General features: G+C 45.1%; 2 protein-coding genes across 3 annotated transcripts; one reads left to right on the top strand and one right to left on the bottom strand.

Annotated features, from left to right (window-relative positions):
• The first annotated feature begins 16,577 nt into the window (after positions 1–16,577).
• Positions 16,578–19,969, top strand: LOC120688471 (vesicle-associated protein 1-3-like). Of its 2 annotated transcripts, none has more exons than XM_039970806.1 (9): positions 16,578–16,725; positions 16,849–16,919; positions 17,048–17,129; positions 17,262–17,377; positions 17,461–17,658; positions 17,762–17,830; positions 17,919–17,960; positions 18,827–18,904; positions 19,609–19,969. In XM_039970806.1, exons 1-9 carry the CDS (start codon positions 16,671–16,673, stop codon positions 19,714–19,716), a joined length of 819 nt encoding a protein of 272 aa, XP_039826740.1. In that variant the 5' UTR covers positions 16,578–16,670; the 3' UTR covers positions 19,717–19,969. The 2 variants fall into 2 exon arrangements, with proteins under 2 accessions (XP_039826740.1, XP_039826739.1); XM_039970805.1 differs by having other exon boundaries at positions 16,616–16,725; positions 17,048–17,198.
• Positions 19,970–20,799: 830 nt separating this feature from the next.
• On the bottom strand, positions 20,800–23,588 carry LOC120688472 (leukocyte receptor cluster member 1 homolog). Its single transcript, XM_039970808.1, has 3 exons — positions 22,727–23,588; positions 22,560–22,624; positions 20,800–21,523 (listed from the first exon to the last, which is right to left on the bottom strand). Exons 1-2 carry the CDS (start codon positions 23,455–23,457, stop codon positions 22,612–22,614), a joined length of 744 nt encoding a protein of 247 aa, XP_039826742.1. The 5' UTR covers positions 23,458–23,588; the 3' UTR covers positions 20,800–21,523; positions 22,560–22,611.
• Between the last annotated feature and the right edge of the window lie 1,453 nt (positions 23,589–25,041).

Genomic DNA, 25,041 nt, shown 5'->3' on the forward strand with positions numbered 1-25,041 from the left:
ACTCGCCATGACTGGATGTCGGGGTAGCGGTCACTTCTGGCGACGACTAGGATCACCCTGCAGCGGAGAGTGCCATGATGCTCGTACTCTCTGCTGTAGTACCTTGGGCGTTCCGTGACTCCAAGGCTTTCCAGGGCGTTGATCAAGAGGCTGGGGAAACCAGGTGCAGCTTGGCAATCGCCCCGGGTCCATCCTTCCTCAGCCATCTGAAAATAAAGATAGGGTGAAAAACTTGCACAATTATTTGAGGTACACAAAAGGGGGGTAGATGACATTTATTACGGTAACAAGGTGGGGTACAACTTCATGGATACACGATTATTAGGGCAAAGGTTCTAGCTTGGGGCTACTCCTATCATGGGGACTTTTCCTCGATCCTAAGAGGGCGCTTCTTCAGTGGGAGATACTGATCCATCATATCATCCTCGGTCTGAGTTCCCTTATCCCAGTGGGTTTCTTCAGGTTCTTCTTCTTCAGTTTGAGTTCCAACATCCCAATGGGTTTCCATGGGTTCTTCTTCTTCGGTCTGGATGTCTACATCCCATTGAGCCTCTTCAGGTTCCTCTTCTTCGTCTTCCTCTATCCATCCACCTATTCCCCAGCGAGCCTCGTACCTCCGCATTCGGGCTTGGAGAGCGGCTAGAGAATTCTCGGCGCGTATGGCTCTTGCCTTTTGCTCTTCCAGTTCTGCCTCTTTTTCATCCATTTGGACTTGGAGGGCGGTTAGGGAATACTCGGCATGTACGGTCCTCGACCGTTGTTCATCTAGCTCCTGGGTTGCCTTTTCTGCTCTATGGATATGCTGCTTCAGTTGTGTTGCTTGCTCTCGGTAGAGCTCATCCAGGCCGGTGAGATAGATGGATAGATGAGATACTGTGTCTTCCAGATCTTCTTCTTCCCTTCCGAGTCCTCTCATCCGGGCGATCCAGGTGCGTCCTCTTCCTTCAGTTGGCGGGAAGAACCCCATGGGAGTCCGCTGAAGGTGATGTCTGTAGATCATTTGGAGCCGTCGCAGGGCCTTACGGGCGGCTTTCCGATAGGTATCCGGGAAACGGAATCCAGTGGTGGAGATGAACCAAGGGTCCACATCAGGATAGCGGGTGGTTCTTGCTATGAAGATCATCAGGTCACACCGAAGAGTGCCCTAGGAGTCGTACTCCCGGTAAGGAAACTCTAGCGGATCCACAACTCCAATGCGTTCCAGGCTGAGTATCAACAACTTAGGAAGGCCGGGCTCTGCGAAATAGATTCCGCCGATCCATCCATCGTCAGCCATCTGGAACAGGGCAAGAACCAAAGGTAAGTGTTCGTGTGAGGAAAGGATTAAGGATAGAAAAGTCCTAAGGTGAAAGGTCCTGAAAACGGGTTTCGCTCCTAGGGTCATGTCCTACGGCAAACCTACGGCTCTAATACCACCTGAAGCGTCCCCTCATAAGAGAAGACTTAAATGTGATACAAAGCACCAGTCCCAGGAGGCTGATGCCACATTTATTACATCAGATGGTTCAAAACCGTACAAACCTTGGAGGACACTCGATACAGATGATAATAATAATTAACCAAGCTACGACATAACACCAGATCGCAAACCACATGGGGTCTACCACGGGCTCTGAGTACTGCGACAGCGGAGGCATCTCAACAGGGCCGGTTCCACAGGCAAGGTTGGGTGTAGAACAATAACCCTACTCGGCGTCGTCTGGTACGAAGTCTGGGTCTTCTTCTGTAAAAAGTAAGAGTGGGGTGAGTACAAACGTACTCAGCAAGTCCAACCACACCCACGGAGGGGGTTATAACAGAATAATATGCATAGGTAAATCAAGGATAAGGTTACGGTTTAATTTGCAGAAAAACGACATTTTATGCAGGGGTTTATTTTACGGAAAACCTTTTAGAAATCAGTTTTTGCAGTAACACAGAGTTCAGGTTTTAAAACTGCTACCGGACTCCCCGTCCGTCGTAGCACACGGCACAACTGCCGGACACAATTCCAAAACAACTCACACCAGCCCATCCCAAAGGAACACTAGTTATGTGACCACACCGTAACTCGCCCAATACCGTGGGCACGGACTATTCGAAAGATTCTTAACTCTGCAGAGATGTGCAACTTTACCCACAAGTAGGATACCACAACTCGAATACCGTCGTGTCGGTGTAGATCCCAACATAGCCATTACCCACCATAGCTAAGCCTGACTAGCCATCACGGGATGCACCAAGGGGTCATTGACCGTTCACTTAGGTATAACCGGGCATAAGTCACTCGGGGCTTATCCCTTTTCCTTAGTTACCCGTTGCTCTCAGCTCTCCTGATGGCTACCACACCAACTAGTGGGATTTATGCTACGCCGTTGCCCATTCAACGGTCGAGTGGTTTGCACGATAATGGAGTTAGGTGAGATGACACACCAACTCGGTCCTTAGACACGACAAGATGGATATCTCCCTTCTTTGCCCTGCCACACAGGCATAAGCACACCAATCGGCAATTCACACAGAAATGCCGTCCATCCCGTCCATACTCATCTTTCGAAAATCCACATTTTATCCCTTCCCACACACACACACATTTCCTTTATAAAATAAGTCGTATTACGAGTAAAGTCCTAAGCGTTCTAATATTGATTAATGTCCAAGCAAAATCAGATATTAATCTAGGTAGTCAAGGAATGGTCATCACAAATCAAGGGGTGGCTATCCAACCATGTTTTCATGCAAGCAAAAACTTATGCAGTTTTATAAAGTAGGCCATTGGGTTGTATTTATAAAAACTAGGGCAGAAACATGCATCAAAGGATGGGATTGAACTTGCCGTCTTCGTAGCCTTCGGGGAAGTCCTGTCCTTCGGGCTCGGGGTCGCGGAACTGGTCCTCGTTCTCCTGCTCATAGTACGGCTCGTTGACGGGTTCTCCTTCGTTCACTCCGTGGTCTACAGCGCACACAAACAAGCACACAATCAAAATAAAGATTTGTCGTCGAGCTCGAAACGGGGACACATGAAATATAGAGTATAGAGTGATATTTTCAAGTGGTTTTTGAATGACATGGTCAAGACTGGGTTAAATTAGGCATGGTAAAGTTTCGGTTTGATCCGGGGTTGTTTGGTACATGAAATGATAGGTTTAGTAAAGGTTTGTTGCCGGACAAGGGGTCGGGGCTTAGTTGTAATTATTCTTGAGGAGGTAGGGGCCTGGTTGCAATTTTCTAGAAATATCTGTACTATTTTGGGAAGGGTTAATGGCATAATTAGAGTTACGTTTATATGTGGAAGGGATTTATTTTGAAATATGGTAAAGGGGCAGGGTCTCCTTTGCAAATGGTACAAAAGGTGGGAGGACTCTAAAAAAAGGAAAGAAGGCCAGGGGCCTTTGGGCAAAACTGCCCTGCCTTCTTCCTCTTCCCCCGTGCTGGAAAACAGAGGAGCGGGGAGGGCTCGCCGGCGGCGGCCCGACCGGCTGCTCTGGGCGCGGATGTGGCCTCGGGGTTAGGGGAAAATGGGGAGCGGGGCGAGAGGACCCGGTCCCCTGCCGCGGCTCGTCCTGCGGCGGCCTGCAGTGGCCCAGCCACGGTGGCCGGCGACATTAGGCGGCGGCGGTGCTCGGCCGGTGGCCCTGGGCCATGATAGTGGATGGGGGAAGGGGGAAAATGAAGTGGAGAGGTGTGGGGTCCGATCCCCGGCTTCACCTTGAGCTGAAGTGGCGTGTGAGGGCGGATCGACGAGGCGGCGGCGATGGAGGAGCTAGGCGGCGGCGCTGCAAGCTAGGTGTGGGGGCCGGAGGTGGTGGGGATGGCTGTGGGGTGGTGAAGCGGCGTCGGGGTGCCTTTTATAGGCGAGCTAGGTCGGTGGAGGGGAGGGCGCGCTGGCGAGCGGCGACACGGGCGCTGTGCAGCACTGGCGGGGCGTCAACGGCGGGGCGCGCTTGCGTGCGGGCGACGAGGTGATGCGACGCCTCGGCGCAGGCGTCGACCGTCGCAGGCGGCGCTGTGCGGAGGTCGCCGGTGCTGTGGGCGAGTACGGGCGAGCGGGACCGGCGGCGTGGTTCGGTCGGCGCCGCGGCGTGGCGTGGGCGCGTGCACGGCTCGGGTCGCGGGGCTGCCTTGCAACACGTGGGAACAGGGAGTAGGGAGGTGGTGGTGTGAGCACGCACGGGCGGCGGCGTGGCTCGTCTCCGCGGCCGGCGTTGTGGTGAGCCCCGGGCCTGCGTGTGCGCGGGCGTTCGCGTGGGCACGGCCCGGGGGCGGTGTGCGCGGCGAGCAGCGGGCGGCCGGGGCAGCGTCGAGCTGGTGCGGTCGGCGGAGCAGGAGGGAGGAGGGGCCGAGCGCACGGGGTAGGAGGAAGGAGAGAGAGAAAAGAAAAGAGAAAAAGAAAATGGGAAAAGAAAAGAAAGAGAGAAAAAGAAAAAAAAAAGGAGGGGAGAGGGAGAGGGAAATGGAGAGAGAGGAAGGGCGGGATTCGCGCCGACGCGATGCGGCCCCGGCCGGCCACGCGCGACGGTCGCGTGCGTCGAGTGCAGGCGGGATTTGCGGCGTGGTCCACGGCTGGTCGGCCGCGCGCGCGTCGTGCGCAGAGGAGGATGGGACAACGGGTGTTCGGGACAGAGAAATAGTCTCGGGATTTGGGGTTTAGGGTTTTGGAAGGATCTCGAGCTCAACGACGAAACACAGCTTTAGCGCATGATTTATTTTAGTCAATTTTCGGGATGTTACACCGAGCCATGGCGGATCCAAGTCGGCGCATGGGCCCCTCTCTTTCCACCTCTCCGCCGCTCTCCCGTGCGGTGCACCGAGATCTGGCGGGGAGGTCATGGCGTCCCGTCCTCTCTGGCGGCGGGAGCCATGTAGTTCCCCTCCTTCCTTCCCGGTGCGCGCCCGTCCTCCCAAGCCGGGCGGCCTCGAGCTCTGCGGCGGAGCCTCTGCTGTGCTGATTGGGAGATCGCGCCCGGACCGACGAGCCGCCAGCTCCCCTCCCCTGCTCCATTTGCAAGCAAGCCGCAGAGCTGCACCATGTCGTCCCCCCATCTCCCACCCGCACCAGCGGTGGGATTCTTCCTCCTCGCGCATGGCGGCGGCAGCGGCATGGCGCAGCAATATAATACAAACTTTATAGGATTGGATTTGTAATCAAATATACTTTACCATGATTGTAAGTTTATAACCATAAATAATATAATATATGATAAAATGAACGGTAAGTATTATTATTTGGAAGACCGTGTCATATTATACTATGCCAAACTTCCTCCATATTGTAAATCGAGTTGTTTCGGATATCGATACGGTCTCTAAAAATAACTTTGACACTATCTTTTTGCTATAAAAATTTTATAAATATAGTCAATATATATTTTTATGAAACTACATTTCAAGATGAATCTACTCACGTCGCTTTTATATTTCCAAACTCAATCTAAAATAATTTATTTATAGTCAAAATTTAAAATGTTTGACTTAAAATAAACTCAAAATGATTTCCTTTACAATATGGAGGGAGTATAAAAGTGAAAGGAGGAAGTAAGAATTTTATGGAGCTCTTTGTGAAAACAACATTTTTAAACTACTCATAAAATTGCAGGATAATTACCCACTCATACCACCACGACGCTGATTGGTGACAAAAAAAGAAGCCCCATCCTTCTAGTCGGCCCAAGCCAGCAAACGTCCAGTTGTTCAACCCAGATGGTAGTAGCATGCCGTGCGTGTTGTTACTTTCTTATCTTACTATTACTAATTGAAGGCTCTTTTGAAGCCTCTAGGTAAATCCACCAAGAATTCTAGGTGGATAGTTTAAAAGAATAGAGTAATCCTATAAATTCTAACAAAAATCAGAAACATCTGGCCATCAATTCAGCAACTCTAATCATTATAGTCATTGGATCTATTATCTTTTTTTAATAAATTACACATCTTTATTATTATGAAAATAGACTAAAGTATCCCCTACACATATATCAATTACCCACCTCTACCATTATAAAAAATAATCTAAAGTAACCCTCTAATCATCGTATAAATTACCCACTCATGCATTATAAAATAATATCAAATAACCCCCTATTCATATATATTATCCAATGATATCATAATAAAAAGTTAAAATAAACCCCAAATCTGAATCAAAATTATATTATTATAATAAAATCTTAAAGCATATCAATATAAAATTTTAAATTACTATGTCTATCATTAATGATATATTCTTTATGTTATTATTTATATAAAATACTAACTGTAATGTGTGTGTCACCATATATTCATGTATAAGAGAAGATAAGACTACCAATTTTTATATTATTCACATAGCTCAAACAAAGTGTTCAGTTAAATACATATCAAACATATATGGAGGAACTATGCAAAGTGAGAAAAAATTGTTAGTAACTAAACCTATCACATTTATTTATTTTTTTGAAATAATAAACCTATCACATTTATCACAATCACATAATGATAAATATGTATCTTTACAGTGCTGGAGTCGAATATTTAATTAGTTAAAGAGGGTGTGAAATAAATAATTATTAGATATCTCTAACTAGTCCGTGGAGGAGCACGGGTTAATAGACTAGTTATATATAATCACGTGTGTGTGAGCAGAGAGGAGTACGATTAATCTTGTAACAACTCTGAATTCCTAATCATTCCTCAGCTCCTCGTCCCTACTCCAATTCTTCTAGCCTGATCTCATTCTTCACTCCATCCCTATTACCGTGCTGTTAACATCCCCATTGTTCACTCTATTCCCGCTATATATCCTGCTGCTAACATCCCCTGTCTCCTCCTGCCTCGTCCACCTCACTCCCTCTGTCCCTCGGCTCTGCTCACTGCCCACATATACCTACCCCACCCCACCCCCTCCACCACCCTTCTCACATTTGCCAATTGCCACACAACTCTGGAGCAAGCTTGAAAGAGAGGGAAGAAGTTTCGTTGAAGACAGCTTTGCAGCAGTACAATATGGCTGGCCGCTGCAGCTTATTGCCATTGTCAAGGCTGCTTCTCCTGGTGGTTCTTCTTGGCGTTGCCCTTCACGTCGGTAGTGCCGTGGCCAGGCCGCTGCTGGGCATCGTCGAGCCGCCGGCCTCGCAGGGCGCCATGGCGGAGGGACCGGGGGACGCTGCGCAGGCCGGGGCAGGTGGCGGACCCGACCGTTCCGAGGCCGGCGGGGTGGTGATCCTTGCCGGGTTCGCGGCCGCGTTGATCATCGTTATCGTCTGCTACATCAGGGTCACCAGGGAGAGTAGCAGCACTGGACTCGGAGAGAAGCAGCATGGAAGATTAGGAGGGTTCTAATGGGCAAATGAAGTAACTCGATGCCCTCAGGCCTCAGTTCACTGATCTGTGTGTGTCCTGTAAATACCTGTTGAGATGTGGTGAGATGCAGGGAGAAAAAGCGTCAAATTTGGTGAACTCTTTGAAAAATTCTTTGCATCGCATTAATTGACTGCCATTATTTCTGGGGAAAATCGGCAACAAAATTTAATTTGCTCCGGACCAATCTGAATCTGCCTGTGTGATTCCTGACCGGTAGTACTATATGCAGAATTTCCCATCACTCACCATTATGCATAATGTTTCTAGGTCATTTTGTAGCAGGAACTCTCTTTGCTACACATCCGCAAAAATTAGAAGGAAAAACAGATCCTCGTCTTCGTTCCGCTTTTGGCGTATTACTTTGCTATATAAGATCTCCTGTCATGCATCTCTGTACCAAGATACCAACAGCAGCAGAGAGGGATTATTTCACCTTCACCCTTTCACTGACGATCAAGAAAGTGCAGGCATGACCAAAACAAAAAAAACCGGGGCTAATCATTGCCCCAAGCACTGTTAAGGCTGTGTTTAGTTGGTAAAAAAGTTTGGGTTTTGGTACTGTAGCACATTTCGTTGTTCCTTGACAAATAATGTCCAATCTTACTATTACTAATTGGATGCTCCTTTGGAGCTTTAGCGTGAAGCCACATATGATCCTAGGTGGACACTCTGAAAAAATAGAGAAATTTTATAAATTCTCACAAAAATCAGAAAACATCCAGCCATCAATCCAACAACTCTAATTATAATAACCATCGAATCTGTTATCTTTCCTAATAAATTACCCACCTCTGTTATTATGAAAATAGACTAAAGTAACCCCCTAAACATATATCTAAATTACCCACCTCTGCCATTATAAAAAAATAAAGTAACCTCCTAATCTTTGTGTAAATTACCTATCTATGCCATTATAAAAATAATGCAAATACCCCCCTAAATTTGTATATAAATTATCCAATTATGTCGTTATTATTACAAGTTAAATTATTCATAAATCTGAATCTAAATTATATAATTACAATAATATATTAATGTGCACCAATATGAAATTCTAAAATTACTATTTTTATCATTATTAATATAGTATTTATATTATTATTTATATAAAAATACTACCCACGATATATGTCACCATATATTCATATATGATGGAAGAGATAAGAACACTAATTCACAAACAAATAGTTCAACTAAACATATACTGAATACATATGGAGGTGCACAAAATGAAATCTATTATAACTAAATAATGAAAATATATATTTTAGAGTATGTGTTATAATATTTAATAGATGAAAAAGGCGTGAAATGGATAATTATAATTATTGATTTTATTTTTATATTAATTCTAATTAGCCTGTGCGGGAGCACGGGTTGACAGACTAGTTATGGACTAATTAGACTTAAAATATTCAGCTCGTGCTAATTAGTTAGATTGTGTAATTAATTATTTTTTCAAGTGTATTTAATACTCTATGCATGTGTCCGAAGATTCGATGTGACGGGTACTGTGCAAATTTTTCTGCGAACTAAACAGGGCCTAAATCATTCCCAATAATTGTATGTTTTCTTGCCATCACCAACAGAGATGGATTGCTAGCTTGCAGCTGGACCAGCATTAGTTGTACCCTCTTACTTCCTCCATCTACAAAAAATGCAATTCTCACTTTTCGATAAGTCAAACATTTTAACTAAAGTTATATAAAAATAATAATAAATATCATTAGACTAGTTATAGAATATATTTTCACAATAAATTTATTTGAAGATATAAACTCTAGCCGGTACGAATTCTTTTTTTGGATGGAGAAAGTACCGCACAAACTGTAGCAGAGCTCGCCGTGTCTGCCAACCCAGCCGGACAGCTCACTCGACGCCATCCAATGCTCTGCACAGTCTGCAGTCCCCAGGCCGCGCCCAGCAACAAAAACCCATCAGATCGTGCGCCCCCCCAACCCAATCCCCCGGAGACGCGGCGCCGCCCGTTCAATGCTCGCCGTCGCCGGCCGTTCAATGCATCGATCGGGGTCGGCGCGCACGCGTCTTCCCTTCCGGGCCAGCCTCGCCGGCTCGGTGCTCTGCTCCTGGAGCAGCGGCCTGTTTCAATGCAAAGGGCCAGCGCGGCGGCGGCGTAGCAGAACGCAATCGTGGTCGTGATCGCGACTCGCGAGTTGGATCCTGGATGGAGGTAGCGTGGTCAATCTAGTGCTAGGCTGCTAGCGTGGTCAATCTAGTGCTAGGCTGCTAGCGTGATGTGCCTACACAGACCATGCGGTGGCAAGGTATCAATGCTTCAGCGCTGAGACTCGGTTGCATATGATTGGGTTTGGAGCACCAGCAATAGCTTTGTAACTACTACCATTTGTAATTTTCCTTTGTTATGTACATGAGCCGTTTGTAATCCATTTTTTTTAGATTGAGGAAAATCCAGCCTTACCCTCTCACAGCTGAGAGGCTACAGCTACAACACAAGTAAAAAAAAGAGCCGAACTTAGCTATATGCGGTCAAATAAATCGGGGACTAATCTTCTTTAAAAAGAGACAGGGATTGAGAAAGTTGGAAGTTGGAAGAGAGTCTGATCAAGCAATCGTCGCGAAGCTAGGCGAGAAGATGATGGCGTGGCTTCAAATTCATACTCCAAGCTTAGCTAGTGTTTCTGATATTGTGGAACTTTGATTATCTTTTTTTCTGTTGCGTTTTGCCTTTTGGTAGTTATGCTACTTGCTTAAATGGGTCTCCCCCATTCCTGTAACGTACTCTGAATTGCTTTCAAGAAAAGCAGAGTTATCTCCTTTCAAAAAAAAAAGAAAGTTGGAAGAGTACACATAGGAGTAGTTGTTCAAAGAGACAGGGACTAATCATACTGGGGCTAGTTCTTCAATATTGCTGGGGGCGTGTTGTTCCTTTTTTTTAGTTAGAAGCTTTATTAATTTTGAAATCCTTACACTGAGATGACAAAAAACCATGAAAACTCATTTCTCTTTAAAAACAAACGAAACAAGAGAACTTGTGCTTGGGCCGTCCAATCAAACATATGAAGAAATAAATTTTTGGGACTGTTTAATCACTAATTAGGAGTATTAAATATAGATTAATTATAAAACTAATTACACGGATGGACGGGAAATCGCGAGGCGAATCTATTAAGACTAATTAATCTGTCATTAGAGGTTGTTTACTGTAGCACAACATTGTCTAATCATTGCATAATTAGATTCGTCTCGCGATTTCACCCGGGGGTTATGGAATGGGTTTTGTCGGTTATCCATATTTAATACTTCAAATTAGTGGTCGAACAAGTTACTGTAGCACATAAAAATTTTTGGGAACTAAACGGGCTCTTGGTCTGGTTTGCCCAATTGGGTCGGATGAGCTGAGACTGAGAGGGGCCTTTGCTTCAGGTCTGCCGGGCCAGTGATGGGCCTCGTTTCTCTGCATCCGTTGTTTTTAAATTTTAATTGACCCGCAATATTTATTTTTGCCGGGCCTAATCAATGCCGAAACTGACGGCACGTAGTACCAAACCGTGACCGCGAGGCAACATGGAAAGAGCGTGCATGTGGGGGATTGCAGAGGTTGAAGGAGCTTGTCATGTCCAACAGTCCAAGGCACTGGTAGAGTGCTCGATCCACCTTTATGCTTTGACAAAAAAACCATCTACACCGCAAATTTTCTCACGTATGAACACCCGGTTGTCTCTCCTCTCCCCTTGAGAGGACGTATGAACACCCTCTGTATTTATTGCGAAATGCGATGCCGGCTTGGTCGACAATGACAGCGCAACGACGAGATTATATGTCTTTTAAAAAAAACGACGAGATTATGTGCTCTGTATCTTGCTGATGAGTGGAAGCTAGCCTTCTTTTAATTTGTTCTAACTTCGACATGGGACCTTCTTTTAATTTGTTCTAACTTCGACATGGGAATTGGGATCATACAAAGTTGCAGTGTCATCTTGGGAAATAGAGAAGGCACGCAGGCAATGGGCTGCACTTGCAGTGAATTAAGAAGAAAAAGGATCGTTTGTTTTTCCGGTGTACTAGAAGTAGAGATAGATAGCACGTGTTTCATGGCCGTGTCTTTTCTTTCTGGAATATCCTTTCTTTCTGTCTTGATTGAGACAGGAGAGATTGGTCAGTGTCCGCATGGTCATGTATTCTATATTTTAGGCTTGTGGGTACTTTCTCCTGTCTAAAGGAACAGAGATACGCACCCATGACCCATGAAGCCATGACCGAATGGCATAGCTGCTCTAAGCATGGTAGTTGTCAAATATGCATGTGAAAGCAGAATAGATAAAAAAAAGAATGACGCAATATGCATTCGCTATATATTTAATTACAAGATCGTTTCAAGGAAAAAACTAATTATTTTTTAAAAGTCAACGGGAGATGACAGTTCCCCACCTGAATAATTGCACTGATACCAACAGAGTTGGAAATGGCGGGCACCAAGCACCAAAACTAACTAAATTAGATGTTATATTTATATATAACATAATTGCATTTATCAAAGAAAAGTCGGATACATTAAAAATAAAATATTGTTTAAGGGTGTCAATTCTACAAGTTGATGCCCCACGATGGCCTTGGCGAAATATGGAAGTACGTTTGGTAGGTGACAAAGATAGACCACTTAATGCAGAAATTCTGGAAGTCAACTAAGCATCTTTCATAAATCACACCACTAAAATGAATTAAACCGCCAGTACCTTGTACCATCTATAGTAACTTTGAACATTGATATGTTCGGTAAAATTGGAAGCACAACAAAGAAACTTCACTCGTAAGTCAAACTGAAGTGAAAACATGGAAGAAAAAGAGCCTAGGTGTGATGTAAGAGTATTATATAAACAAATAATGGCTAGGCAAATTCATTTCAATAGTAAAACCTTGTACATTGCTTCTGCTCCATATTTTTTTAAATTAAAGTTGTATTTCATTTTATTAGGACGAAGGCTTTGACCGGAAATTTAATACAATAACCATACTTTGACTTAGTAAGACTTTAACCCTGAGAAAGAAAATTTAAATTTATACATTTGATAAATTTTGTAGTATTGAAAATAAGTAGAGGTGCACCATAATAATCCCATTAAAGAATTTCCATTCTACTTGTTTTTATTTGAGACAAGTTCTCTCCTAGTAAAATCGTCTGCCCACCTTATGTGAATGAGAACTGCGCATTTTCATATTAAGAAACTAAAATAGTTTGAGAAAAACATCATGATGCAATCCTTTTTTTTAGAAGGATGATGCAATCCAGTTGGATGGGCAGCCACGCATGCGCCACATGCCTAGGCTCTATTACGCGGTAGAGGTAATCGGAACATTTCAGCAACTATCTGCTACTCACTAAGAGCAACTCCAATCCATGTCCTACTCGACCTCCTATCCTGTGTTTAGGAGAGAGAAACGAAAAAAGTCGCTCCAACCCGCCTCTCATCCGCTTCCTAAGGATAGGAGAGCCCTCATCCTCGACCTCCAGACTCCTACATCTAGGAGCCCCTCTCCGGGCTCTCATCCGAGTGGAGGCACAACGACCGCTCCTTCCCGCGCTCGCACGGACACCATTGCCGCCAGGTATGCCTCCTCCCCGTCGTCCCCTTCCATTTTTTTTGTATCTGCGAACTAGATCTAGAGTGAGTTAGGAGCGAGAGCGGTTCGGCCGCCGGCGCCGGAGCCGTGTCGGCCCCACGCTCCGCGCGCGCCAAGGCGGAGCCGCCATGGAGCGGGATTCGTGGCCGCTCCCCCGCTGAGGAGGCGGGGCACAAGGACGGGCGGCTGCCAGGGCCCACAGGACCCAGGGGCAGGGGGCAGCGCGCGGAGCTCCTGCTCCCTTAGGCTGCCAGCGGTGCTCGCGGGGCACAGGGAGGGGCGGATGCTGGGGCTCGCTGGACCCGGGGCCAGGGGGCAGCAGCTCAAGGGAGGGACCGTGCGGGGCTGTTCCGGCCGCCGGCCGGTAGTGCTCCATGTCGCAGGGAAAGGATGGAAGGGCAGGGAGGTCGTAGAGAAGAACAGGGGTTGCAGGCCGCCTGCTAGTGTGGCTGCTCTTAGACAGAGTCTCATTTTCTTGCTTAGCTTGAACAGAGCTGTAAGGATCACCGGGGTGTCCGACCCTAGAGGGAGAGGGGGTGAATAGGGTCGCTATTTGCTTTTTAACCTAGGGCTCAATCTAATTGCATAAGATAAACCTAACACGCCCTACACATGCTAGTTATGACTAAGGTTTATCTATGCTACCCTCTACTTACCCCAAAAGACTTGCAACCTATAGCCAATCCTAATCAAACTAACTAGGAAAGTAAAGGTAAGCAAGAAAGAGTAAATGCGGAAATATAATGCGGTAAGTAAAGCGGTAAGGGAGAGGATATGCAAACTCCCGTGAAGACACCAAGACACACGATTTAACGTGGTTCGGTTAGGACACCAAAGTCCCTCCCTACGTCCACGGCCACTTGTCCAACACGAACAAGTGTGATGTCGAGTCTCTTCACTCGATCACCGTCTTGCCACGCCTCCAAGGCTCCCGACAAGTAAAGGCTAAGTGACGCCAAGTCACAAAGACAAGGTCACCACCACCATCTATCTCGAAGCGTCACCACGGCACCGTCTTCACTATCGGAGCTTCTCACCAAGAGGGGTCTCCTTCCCCGCACAAAGTGTCGTTGCCTCTCCACACCAAGTAGGAGGGTCACACGACGAGTACAAGTGTTTGCTTGCCGCAGCAAGACTTCTCTCAAGGGAGCTCTCGCAAGAACTAATCCCTAATCAAGCACTAAGCACTCTAACAAGTGTGCTTAAGCCTATATGATGTACAATGAAGCTCTATGGTGATTGGAGATGATCTTTGGCTCTTGTATACTTCCTTGGTCTCCAGCACTTCCAAATGACCCGGCCTTGGGGGTATATATAGGCAGCATAAGCAAATATAGCCGTTGGAGAAAAGATACCAGAAAACTGCGTAACGCCGGTTAATCCGACGTACCCCAAAAGCCATCATTGGTTCAACTGGTGTATGTAAACTGCTACTTGAAAAACTAGCCGTTATCAATCAACCGGTATATCGCCGGTTTAACCGATGTAATCAACCGGTGTATGTAATATTAGCATCGGTTTAACCGGTGAGTGTAACTTCTTCACGTTCCTCCAAAAACCACCTCTCTGGACAACTGAACCGATGCAATTGACCGATGCATCGTCGGTTCAACCGGTGTAGGCATTTTCCTCGGTCTTCATCTGCCAATGCACCGACGTATACAATTTCCGTAGCGTCGGTTCATCCGGTGTAAAACCCTAGCCCGCAGACCTTCTCTGTGATTGCACCGGTGAGTTCATTTTGCCCTACGTCGGTTTAACCGATGATAGCAAAATGCCTCAAATCTTGTCCCTTGGTCCGAAGAGCTTTCAGGGCGCTGCCCTGAGACCCGCGAGGGGCGGCTCCCCCTCGACCCCCGTCCGCTAACCGGGTAGCGGAACCCCCGTAGGGGTGGCCCTTCGGGCCTTACTACGTCTCTCTTCTCTTTGTCATCACTTGAACCTAAAAGCATGAGAATAGTCATCTTAACAATCACATTAGTCCAAGTGTTGTGTGCGTCATCAATCGCCAAAACATTATATTGAAATATGGCATGAGAGGCCATTTTCGCTACAAGAGCAATTGATTTCTGTAATGCTTTAATTTTTATTTTTGATATCGTTGGATCTGACAATGCAGGGAGGAAGATGGAACCCTGGATGATCGATATGCTTGGAAGCAATGCTGGTGGCAGCCATGATCTGAATATGATTGGAAGAAATGCTGGTGGGAGCCATGATTTAGAATTTGCTGAAACTCAATATGCTAGCCCACAAGAGGAACAAGTTTGCAGAGAGGCTGTACCTGTGGAAGCTAGCACTGCAGTGAAAGGTAACAAGAAGAGATCCAAGAATTTTAGTGTCCAGGAGGACAATTTGTTGGTGGCAGCATGGTTAGAAATTAGCATGGATACAATACAAGGCATTGATCAACCTCGTGCTACTTACTGGGAAAGAATCCATGAGCACTACCACTTGCACAAGGATTTTGAGACTGACCGCAATAGTGGTTCTCTTGCTCATCGTTGAGGTATCATTCTAGAAGCAGTTAACAAGTTCTGTTCATGGTATGGTCATGTGCAAAGAAGGCAGGAAAGCGGTTTGACAGAGCAAGATAGGGTATGCATTGTTGTTTTATTGTTTCAGCTTATACTATTTTGCTTTGCGAACAACAAGATATATGTTCCCTGTATGGCCATTGACACATATATATGTTGTGCAGGTACTGAAAACCTGTGAAGTGTTCAAAAATGAGGAAGGCAAAGCATTTGGTTTGCTGCATTGTTGGAATGTCTTGCGGTATGAGGAAAAGTGGAAGGAGGCATGTGCAAATAAGAAACAGAAGACCACATCCAATGCTAGTCCAGGGGCATCTACTCCTCCAAGCTCTGAAAATAATTGACGACCAACCACAGAGCCACCCCGCCTTGGAGCACTTGTACCCTCATACTGCGTGTGAGCTATGTGTAGTGCCGAAAGGATCAGTTCATCATCGTCATCCGACGACGACGACGAGTCTAAACGAAAGAGAGAGCTCATTTCAGCAAGGAAGAATGGTGTGGTGTGGAAGGCATGAGTATAGGGGCGCGCGCGCACACACATATATATACATGAGAAATCTGGTCGTTTGAATACTAGCCGTTGAAAATACTAGCAGTTAAAAATACTAGCCGTTGGAAATAATATCCGTTGCAAAATAGGGTGTTCAAAGTAGGAATGCGAAATATAGCCGTTATGAATAGTACTATCCAAATTAGGGTCGTTGAGAAAAACAAGACATTCAAAATATTGAGGTTCCAAATATGCTCGTTGGAAATAATCATGCAAAAATAAAATGGCGATTCAAAATAATGTTCATGGTAGTTATTTCATATGAATAAAAAATAAGAGAGTTGGAGATATACGAGTCAGTATGAGAGGTCTGTTGGAGTTCATTGTGAAATAGAAAAGAGAAACATAACGAGAGACTCATATGAGTGAAATAGGGGGCCAATAATAGGAGTTGGGTTAGAGTCGCTCTAAGCTGGCCCGAGCCGTCATGAAACATCACTATCAAAAACCATTTTTTTCACACAAGAAATAAAGCCAGACCATACCAACATAAAACTTCCAGGAAAGTTTTTTTTTGCGACTAAACTTCCAGGAAAGTTTTGCGAGCCAAAAACAAAAGCGATAGTACGGCCCCAGTGCCTGACCTCCAAAGTCCCCTCCCCCCCCCCCCCCCCCCCCCCCCTTCTCCGTTCTCCCCACCTCCCGCGAAAGCAGCAGCAGCAGCCATGGCCGCCTCCCGCGACCTCCTCGACGTCGACCCGCCGGAGCTTCAGTTCCCGTGTAAGCTCCCTGCTCCTATCGGGTCGCAGCCCTCCGTCACCGCCCTTCTCTCGTCTCAGATTATCTCCGACTTCTCTCCTTCAATTTTTCAGCTGATTCTTTCGCGACTTGTTGTGATTGCAGTCGTGCTCTACAAGCAGATCTCTTGCCCCCTGCGGCTCACCAACAGGACAGACAGTACCGTCGCCTTTAAGGTGGTTCACGGTTGATTTGCGGTGTAAAACCCTAGGGGATTTCTTTCTGGAATCGCGGGTGGCTTCATGAGGAACTCTTTTTTCTCTTATGCTTTCCTTGGCGCCCTTGTGATTTGTGTGGGTAGTAGGTCAAGACGACGAGCCCCAGGAAGTACTGCGTGCGGCCTAACAATGGCGTCGTACCCCCACGGTCCTCCTGCACAGTTGTAGGTAACGTGTTGCAGTTACTGGACTGGCCACAGTTCAAGAAACGGTTCAATTTGGGAGACTATATATTCGGTAAGCTTTGCTGGAGAGATTTCAACTTTTTTAGATTTATTCATGCATTTTGTGCTCCTGCAGTTACGATGCAAGCGCAGAAGGTGGTGCCTCCCGATTTGCAGTGCAAGGACAAATTCTTGGTGCAGAGCGTGATTGTCAGTGACGGCTTTTCAGCCAAGGACATAACCTCGCAGATGGTAGTACTAGGATGCATTCCTTTTAGTTTGATCTATGGTTATCAGTTTGGTACTGAATCTGTGGTTTGGTGCCTGCTCCCTAGTTCGTGAGAGAAGGGGGTAATGTGGTTGAGGAGGTGAAGCTGAAGGTTGCTTATGTGATGCCACCTGAACCACAATCAGAGATTGCAGAAGAGCACGATGGTTTAGAGAGAATTTTAGTGCCTATGCAGCGGAATGTGGACAATGGAAGGAGTACTTCAGGGGTGTCGAGTGGCTCTGCATCTTTGAGATCAGCTGAGGTAGGGATAGCGAGCGTGTAGAATGTTCTTTTTTCTGTCCGATGTCTTTATAGCTCCAAGTTTATAAGAAAACGAACTAATGATTTTCCTAATATCTTTTCAGGAGGTGGGATCACCTGTTGGGCGAATTGTGAAGAGTGAGGAATTCCTGAAGGCTGCAAGACCTGCTCTGGTATGTGATATGTGCATATTCTTTGTTCTACAATTTATATTTTGTGTCATGATTATTACAATTTTGGTTGTATCTGTCTCAATACTAGGAAACAAAAGCATATCCGGGACCTGCTGAACAATCCAATCAGGTGAGCTTGTATTCTATGTGGACTGTGGAATACTGAAGGTTTTTCCATACGTCTAGGTAGAATCCACATTTGACGATGGGCGATTAAAAAGGAGAAACCGTTATGTCCATTACTGACTCTATTTATTCATTCTTTGAATTTTATTGCTCAGAAACAATGGGGGATGTAATAGCAGGTGTGAACTATGTTTCACGAATTCTATTTAAAAAAACTCGGCCGGGTGGGGAAAGACCGCCCCACCGGTATTAACTTAAGAAGAAGCATCGGCTTCCCCGACCGAGAAAATCCCCGAACCCTGGTCCCGCCCTGACACTGGGAGACGTAACCCCTGGGAACTGTGCCTGGGCCATGTAAGGGTCCTCAGGCCGACCTGGGCCGTCTCACAACCAGTGCTTTGTCACACGGGGCCAGCGAGGGGATTTTTTTTACCCTCAACCTGAAATTCGCTCCCACGGGGAGTCGAACTCAGGACCTGAGGGGTGACGCCGGAGTGACTAACCAACTGGGCTAGCATCCTTTGGCCACGAATTCTATTTCAGTTGATTTCTATTGGAATTATCTACACTGAAGTTTTCCATTGCACATAGATAGCCACTTACAACATTTCTCTTGTTACTCTGCTTGACTATAATAACGGTTGTTTGCTGAGAGCTTATTGTCATTCTATTTTCATTGTGTTTCACTATTTTGTGGTTCGATACAAGTCATGTTATTGATACTGGTAACACGGTGCTCTTTTAGTTTAGTGTGCGCTTCAAGTATTTTACTAGTGGAATCAGTTATTTGTTTTATGTAAATTTGATATATTTGACATTTCTTGTGTAGTTGTTTCTAAGCTGAATATATACTTGTTTCTCTCATCCCAGCTGTCAGCTATAATTGCAAAACTGACTGAAGAAAAGAATTCTGCACTTGAGCAAAATAGAAAGCTTCGAGATGAATTGGTGAGTATTTGGTTGAAATCATGTGCTTTTTCATGGGTTGCTATTGGCACCTTAAGTAGTTGTAGGCTGATGTACGTGACAAAAATGCTCTCTTTTTTATTAACGGAAGATGAATGTACACAAAAATAGATGTTCAACCTCTAAATAGTCATTCTGTAGGTCTCTTCAAAAGGGCTTCAAGTTGCATAGCTGCAGCTGTATTATACGAACATTAGTTCACTTTAGTGTGTTCAACTATTACTTCTCTTGGTAAGGGGTTCTTTGAAGGACACCCATGTATATCAAAATATAGATATTACTGGCGAAAGGTGCATATATTTGGACTTGAACACAGTCAAGGAACCATTCTAGACAATTAACCTTTGGAATTGTTAATAGGCATTGAACACTTCAATTTGGAGCGATTTTTATAACAAAAAAACTTGAGTCAAACTAACTTGTGACTATTCATGTAGTTATGGACAATCTTAACTAATTCATCTTAATGATGAATTAAAATTAATAACAAAATCTTCAGTGCTAAGGAAGGAGCTAAGGAGATTCTCATTTCAGACTTCATAACAATAATAAGACTTTCACCCTAATTGGTTGTAAATTTTGTAAGGTTTTCTGTGGAAGAAATATTATACTGAATTCTGAATTTCTGAGAAGTACCATGAATTTTGAATTCACTTGAAGATAACATCTGTTGTTGTGACTTGCAGGAACTTGTAAGGCGTGAAGCCAGTAAACAGCAGGGCAGCTTCTCGCTGGTTCTCCTAATAGCTATCGGGCTCCTGTGCATCATACTGGGTTATCTTGTAAATAAATGAGAATTTCATAGCCTAATTGGGTGCTAGTTATGGTAAATAAAAGGTAACATATCATGTGATTCTTAGATTCGTCGACCAGCTGCCAATGCTACGAGCCGTGCAACAGCACGAGCGTCAAATTGACAAAAGTGGGTTGTGTAATGGCATCTAGTTTGATCCTTGATGTATTTTAACTAATCACTGTAAAAGTGATTGCTCTTATTATGTTTGATTCCTGTATCAATCCCATTCAATTTATCACCTACATTGTGGATAAATCTTACAGCTACAATTTATCACCTACTGGTTCATGCCTGCATCATGCCAGTGGGGCACAGGTGCACGGCACAGCTAACAGCTTGTACATTACTTACATTCAGGACATACGTAATATACACTGATAAGAGTTCAGAATTTTGCAAGTCTGTACGCCAGGAAAGCTATGACAACGTGTGTTGCATGAGCTGCTAGATCGCTACATCCTTTGTTAGAAATAAATTTATATGTGGAATCTTAATTGTAAGCTCCAAGGCACCTGAACATCATACAAACTCATGCAGCCACATGCATCATGTGCTGTCTCAGGCCAGCTTCAGTATGCGACTTCTTTTCTAAGGAAGAGGAAGTTCAGTTACAATCAAGCCAATTCAGAATAGATGCATAAACATTGCTAAATGGTTCAGCAGATGATTCACAGCAAAACTTCACAAAAAAAATTCAGTTCTAACGCCATCCACCAGCTGATCATAGAGCATGCTGTTGTAGGCACAAGATGCTTGATATTTCTGAACCATAATACAGAAAGCCCACTCAAAATATAAATTTCAATTATGAGTAAGAAAAAATTGTTTCATAGCCGGCCATCACTAGCAATATCCTTGTTTTCAGCAAAACCATGAACCAATGCATGCAATGGATTGTGGAGACTATCACCTTCCAAAAACAAATACTTCAAGAGTATTGTCAGTTGATTAAAGCAGCACAAGATTCTGCTGGTTTCGACAGGACGAGAGAAAACTAGCACAGAACAACACACATCAATAAAGCAAACAGAAAGCCTGAAAAGAAGCTATACAGAAACACCAACCAACATGATTAGGGGAAGTCAGGAGCAGCAGATTAATAAGCAGAGCTGAAGTTAAATCATAAGTGTAATGCTACCTCTGCCCTGAAACATAACTAGCTAGAATCCTTTGTATTGCAGGGCAGAGGTAGTAATGTTCGCACAAGGTTACAGGATCAAAGCAAAAGCAAAGTACACATTTGACAAATCCATCTTCATACACTCACTGCTCAATCAGACCATGACTTAGGTGCTTAGACTTCTGGGTTTACTACATGTTATCCATTGTGCTCTTCAGTCTAAACCTTGATGCCTGCCTGATGCATCATGAAGTGGCTAACTGCTCACAAAACAACACTCCTGGCAGTAGGATGCAACAGAACTTGTAGATATGTTTTTGGATGCTCTTGATAGTACCCAACAAGTTGAAGTTATCTGACATTGATGAAACTAAAAAAGAAACGCAAACAAAGTCTTTACATCAGGAAAATGTAAATAGCTTTACAAGCAAACATCGCTAGTGTTACATGAGCTGCTAGCTTCACTGCTTTTACCGTGAGTATTTTACAAAAGAAAATCCCACCTAAATTGATTTGATGATTTGTCAAAAAAAAAAGGAAATCTTGCTGTTACTGATCAAGATGCTCTTGAATTGCTCACGAGTATCCTTCCCTCGCAATGAACAGTGTAATTCTTTCTGCCACATGCAATCATCTGCACCTACTTGATAACGTAGTAAGGTCATATCCAGTTCCATGAGTTATCCTGTCGAAGTGAAAGATCAGTCACAAAAATAAGACATTCTTTCTTTTCTTTTTGAAAAAAAAGGTTACGAAAATAGACTGTCGTTGTACATAGTTCGATTGACCATTTAAGTACAAGTATATTCTCAAAAACTTCACTACTTCAGTACAAACAAGTGTTGGTAAGAAAGTTGAATAAAGTTCTAACTCCAACTACCGGCAATCAAATTGTTCATTGTTGTAAGCACAGGATACTCGATAATTCTAAACAACAACACACAGCAAGCTATTCCCACCCAAGATGCAAAAATCCAACTACGAATTATAAAATACAGTCCAAGATCTGCTACCAAGAACATGTATTACTTTTCAGCAATATCATGAACCAATATGTGTTCTGGAATCTGGATTCTAGAGCCAATATGACAGGAGCAAACTAGCATATACTCCCCGCCATTCCAAATTATAGGTCGTTTTGACCTTTCTAGATACATAGTCTTTCCTATGTATCTTGATTCTAGACATAGCGTGTACTCCCTTCATTTAAAATTATAGGCCGTTTTGGATTTTCTAGATTCATAGTTTTAGTTATGCACCTAGATATACAATACATCTAGATACATAGTAGAATCTACATATCTAGAAAAACTTATAATTTGGAATGGAGGGATTATCTAGGTGCATAGCAAATGCTATGTATCTAGAAAAGCCAAAACAACATATAATTTGGAAAAGACAGTATAAAACGAGGAAACAAATAGAAAGCACAACTTTTCAGGAACGTCATCCAACCCAACATGATCAGGGGTTATCAAGAATTCAAGAGCAGCAAAAAAAAAAATCAGAAGAATGCTCGTGTTTGAACAAAATCACACGATCAAAGAAAATAAGCAATCCAAAGTACACATGCGGCAAATCCATCTTTATACACTCATTGCTGACTCAATAGAAGCAAGAACATGTCGACAATCATGACCAGTCGGCCATCTATGTTGCAATTCAAATTTGAACAGCATTTGGTATTGCACAATAGGTCAAAATTAATCGGGCACTTTTACCTTCAATAAGCGTTCTCTGCAATCCTGCACATATACCATGAAAACCCTCACATCACCGAGCCCATCTGCATTGAAGGAACACAAAAAGGTAATCATCATATATGCATACAAACAAGCCCAAAATGCTAACTAAAATCACCAGAACAAATCTTCCACCATGATGCTACCTCGACTGGCGCCCCCGATCAGCCCACCTCTCCTTCCTCCCTGCAGCAGCCAACACAGCACGCTCGCGCTCCTTCTCCTTGGCCTCCCTATTCCTTCTCTCCTCCCTCAGCTCCTCTATGTTCTTCTTCCCTCCATTCCTCTTCCCCCCGCTCCCTTCCCCTGCGTATCTGGCCCTGCCCTCCTTGGCCGCTGCAGCCGCCGGGCTCGACATGTACCAGGGCACCGCGACGCCCTTGCCGGCGAGGCCGTAGCCCAGCCTGTACTTCTCCTCGTCGGGCCCCACCGCCCGGACCTCCTCCTCCTTCTTCCTCTTCTTAGGGTTCTTCTGGTTAGGGTTGGCGTCGGGGTCCCGCTCACGCGCGGCGCCCCTCCCGCCGCTGGCCGAGGCGAGCGCGGCGAAGTCGGCGGCGGCGCCGGACCTCCCCGAAAAGAGGTTGATGTGGTCTCCGTCGGAGGCCGGCGACGGAAGGGCGTCCGCCGGACCCTCCGCCGCGGCGCCGTCGGGAGCAGGCGTGGCGGTGGTAGAGGGCGGCTCCGCCTGGACGAGGCCCCGGTTGCGGCGGAGCGCGGCGAGGCGGAGGTCCGACTCGCGGCGGCGCTCGGCCTCGCGCTGGAGCTGCTCCTCGCGGGCGGCGGCGGCCTCGTCATTGCGGACTTTCTCGCGGTTGTCGAAGTTGTAGACGTTCCACCGCTTCTGCGGCAGGATGTTCAGGCCGCCGTGCCCGCCCATGGCCGCCTGCGCGAACTCGCGGCTGGGAGATTTCTGGCTGCTCTGCTCCGCGCCGCCGCCGATGGGGAGGGATCGGGGAAACGAGGGATTCTCTCTGATTATCCCGTTGGCTCCCTCTTGTTTCTCGCTATTTTTCCTGCGCGCGTCGTATGTGTCATGTCGGGTTAGCCCCTGCCAGTTGGGTCCCACAAGCAGTCTCCCGCTCGTTTCTCACAACACATCCAATCGTGACGGGCCGAGCTGGGCGTCAGCGTCACCGGCTCCCAAAATTCACAATGTTCAGCCAAAAAGCATGATATACTTAAGAAGTCTAACGCTTGGCTGTGGCTGATAGCTGGTGCTGATTTATTATGAGAAAATAGTACTGTTGACTGGCTGGTAGCTAGTGACTGATGCTGATTTAATATGAGAAAATAATACTACTGGTTGATTGGCTGACAAGTCAAGCGAATACAGCGAATGTCGCCGTCTTTCGTCTCTGGCGGTCCAACCGCCACATGCATTAGCGCGCCACATGGTCTACTCTTCCATGGGGCTTGAGCCGGAAGGCGAAAAGCACCGTCCAACGACCACCGCCGGTAGGAGATAGTTTTGGGACTTACTATAGCCTTCTTTAGTTCGTGAAAATTTTTGGATTTTGGTACTATAGCATTTTTATTGTTATTTAGCAATTAATATCTAACCGTGAACTAATTAGTCTTAAAAGATTCATCTCATCGTTTATAATTAAATTGTGTAATTAGTTATTTTTAAACTGCATTTAATACATAATGCATGTGTCCGAAGATTCGATACGATGGGTGCTGTTGGAAAATTTTTTGAAACTAAAACATGACCTATGTATCTTTTGGTTGGTGGAAACCTAATGCATCTATAATCTATAACCATGAAAGTGCATCTAGACCCCTAATTGATTTTGATGATTCTTGACAATCACAATTTGGAGATATGATGCTTTGAAGAAAGTGTGTGCAGGAATAATATGAGAAATTTAAGAAGAAGATGAAAGGAAGGTCCCCAATTTCAAAATTAGTATGGTGGATTTAATCGGGATTTAATTTTAATTTTCGGTTTGAATTTGAGTATAGGATTCACCGTACTATCAGAGGGGACGCATTCGGATGAATTATTAGTTGTTAAAATGCTTCACATGAGATACAATTTTTGAGAGAAAACACCCACAAAAATCAGCCTCAGCACTAAATTTCAGGACTGGGTCGGATGATCCGGCCCAACAGTGCAAAAACTTTCGGAGTAAGTCCGGATGATCCGGACCTGGTGACTTGTGAGCGTCCAGAGCTGCCCAGGTCGGATGATCATGTCCTGTACCGGATGATCCGGACCTGGGAATTTCAGTGCGTGTTTAGTTCTTTCTGTCAGTACCCCGGATGATCCGGGTACCACCAGAAAACACACAACGGTCATTTTTGGGGGTGTGAGTATATATACCCCTTCACCCCTTTCTTCAACTCTCTCTCTCTCTTCCCGACCAACCTTGACTCCAAAGCACTAAATCCTCCACTTCTCTCCATCCTAGAGCTTGATTCTTGCAAGGAAACACCTAGAAATTGAGTGGAAGTGAGA

Source organism: Panicum virgatum, chromosome 9N (assembly GCF_016808335.1).
Source record: "Panicum virgatum strain AP13 chromosome 9N, P.virgatum_v5, whole genome shotgun sequence".
Classification (NCBI taxonomy): domain Eukaryota; kingdom Viridiplantae; phylum Streptophyta; class Magnoliopsida; order Poales; family Poaceae; genus Panicum; species Panicum virgatum.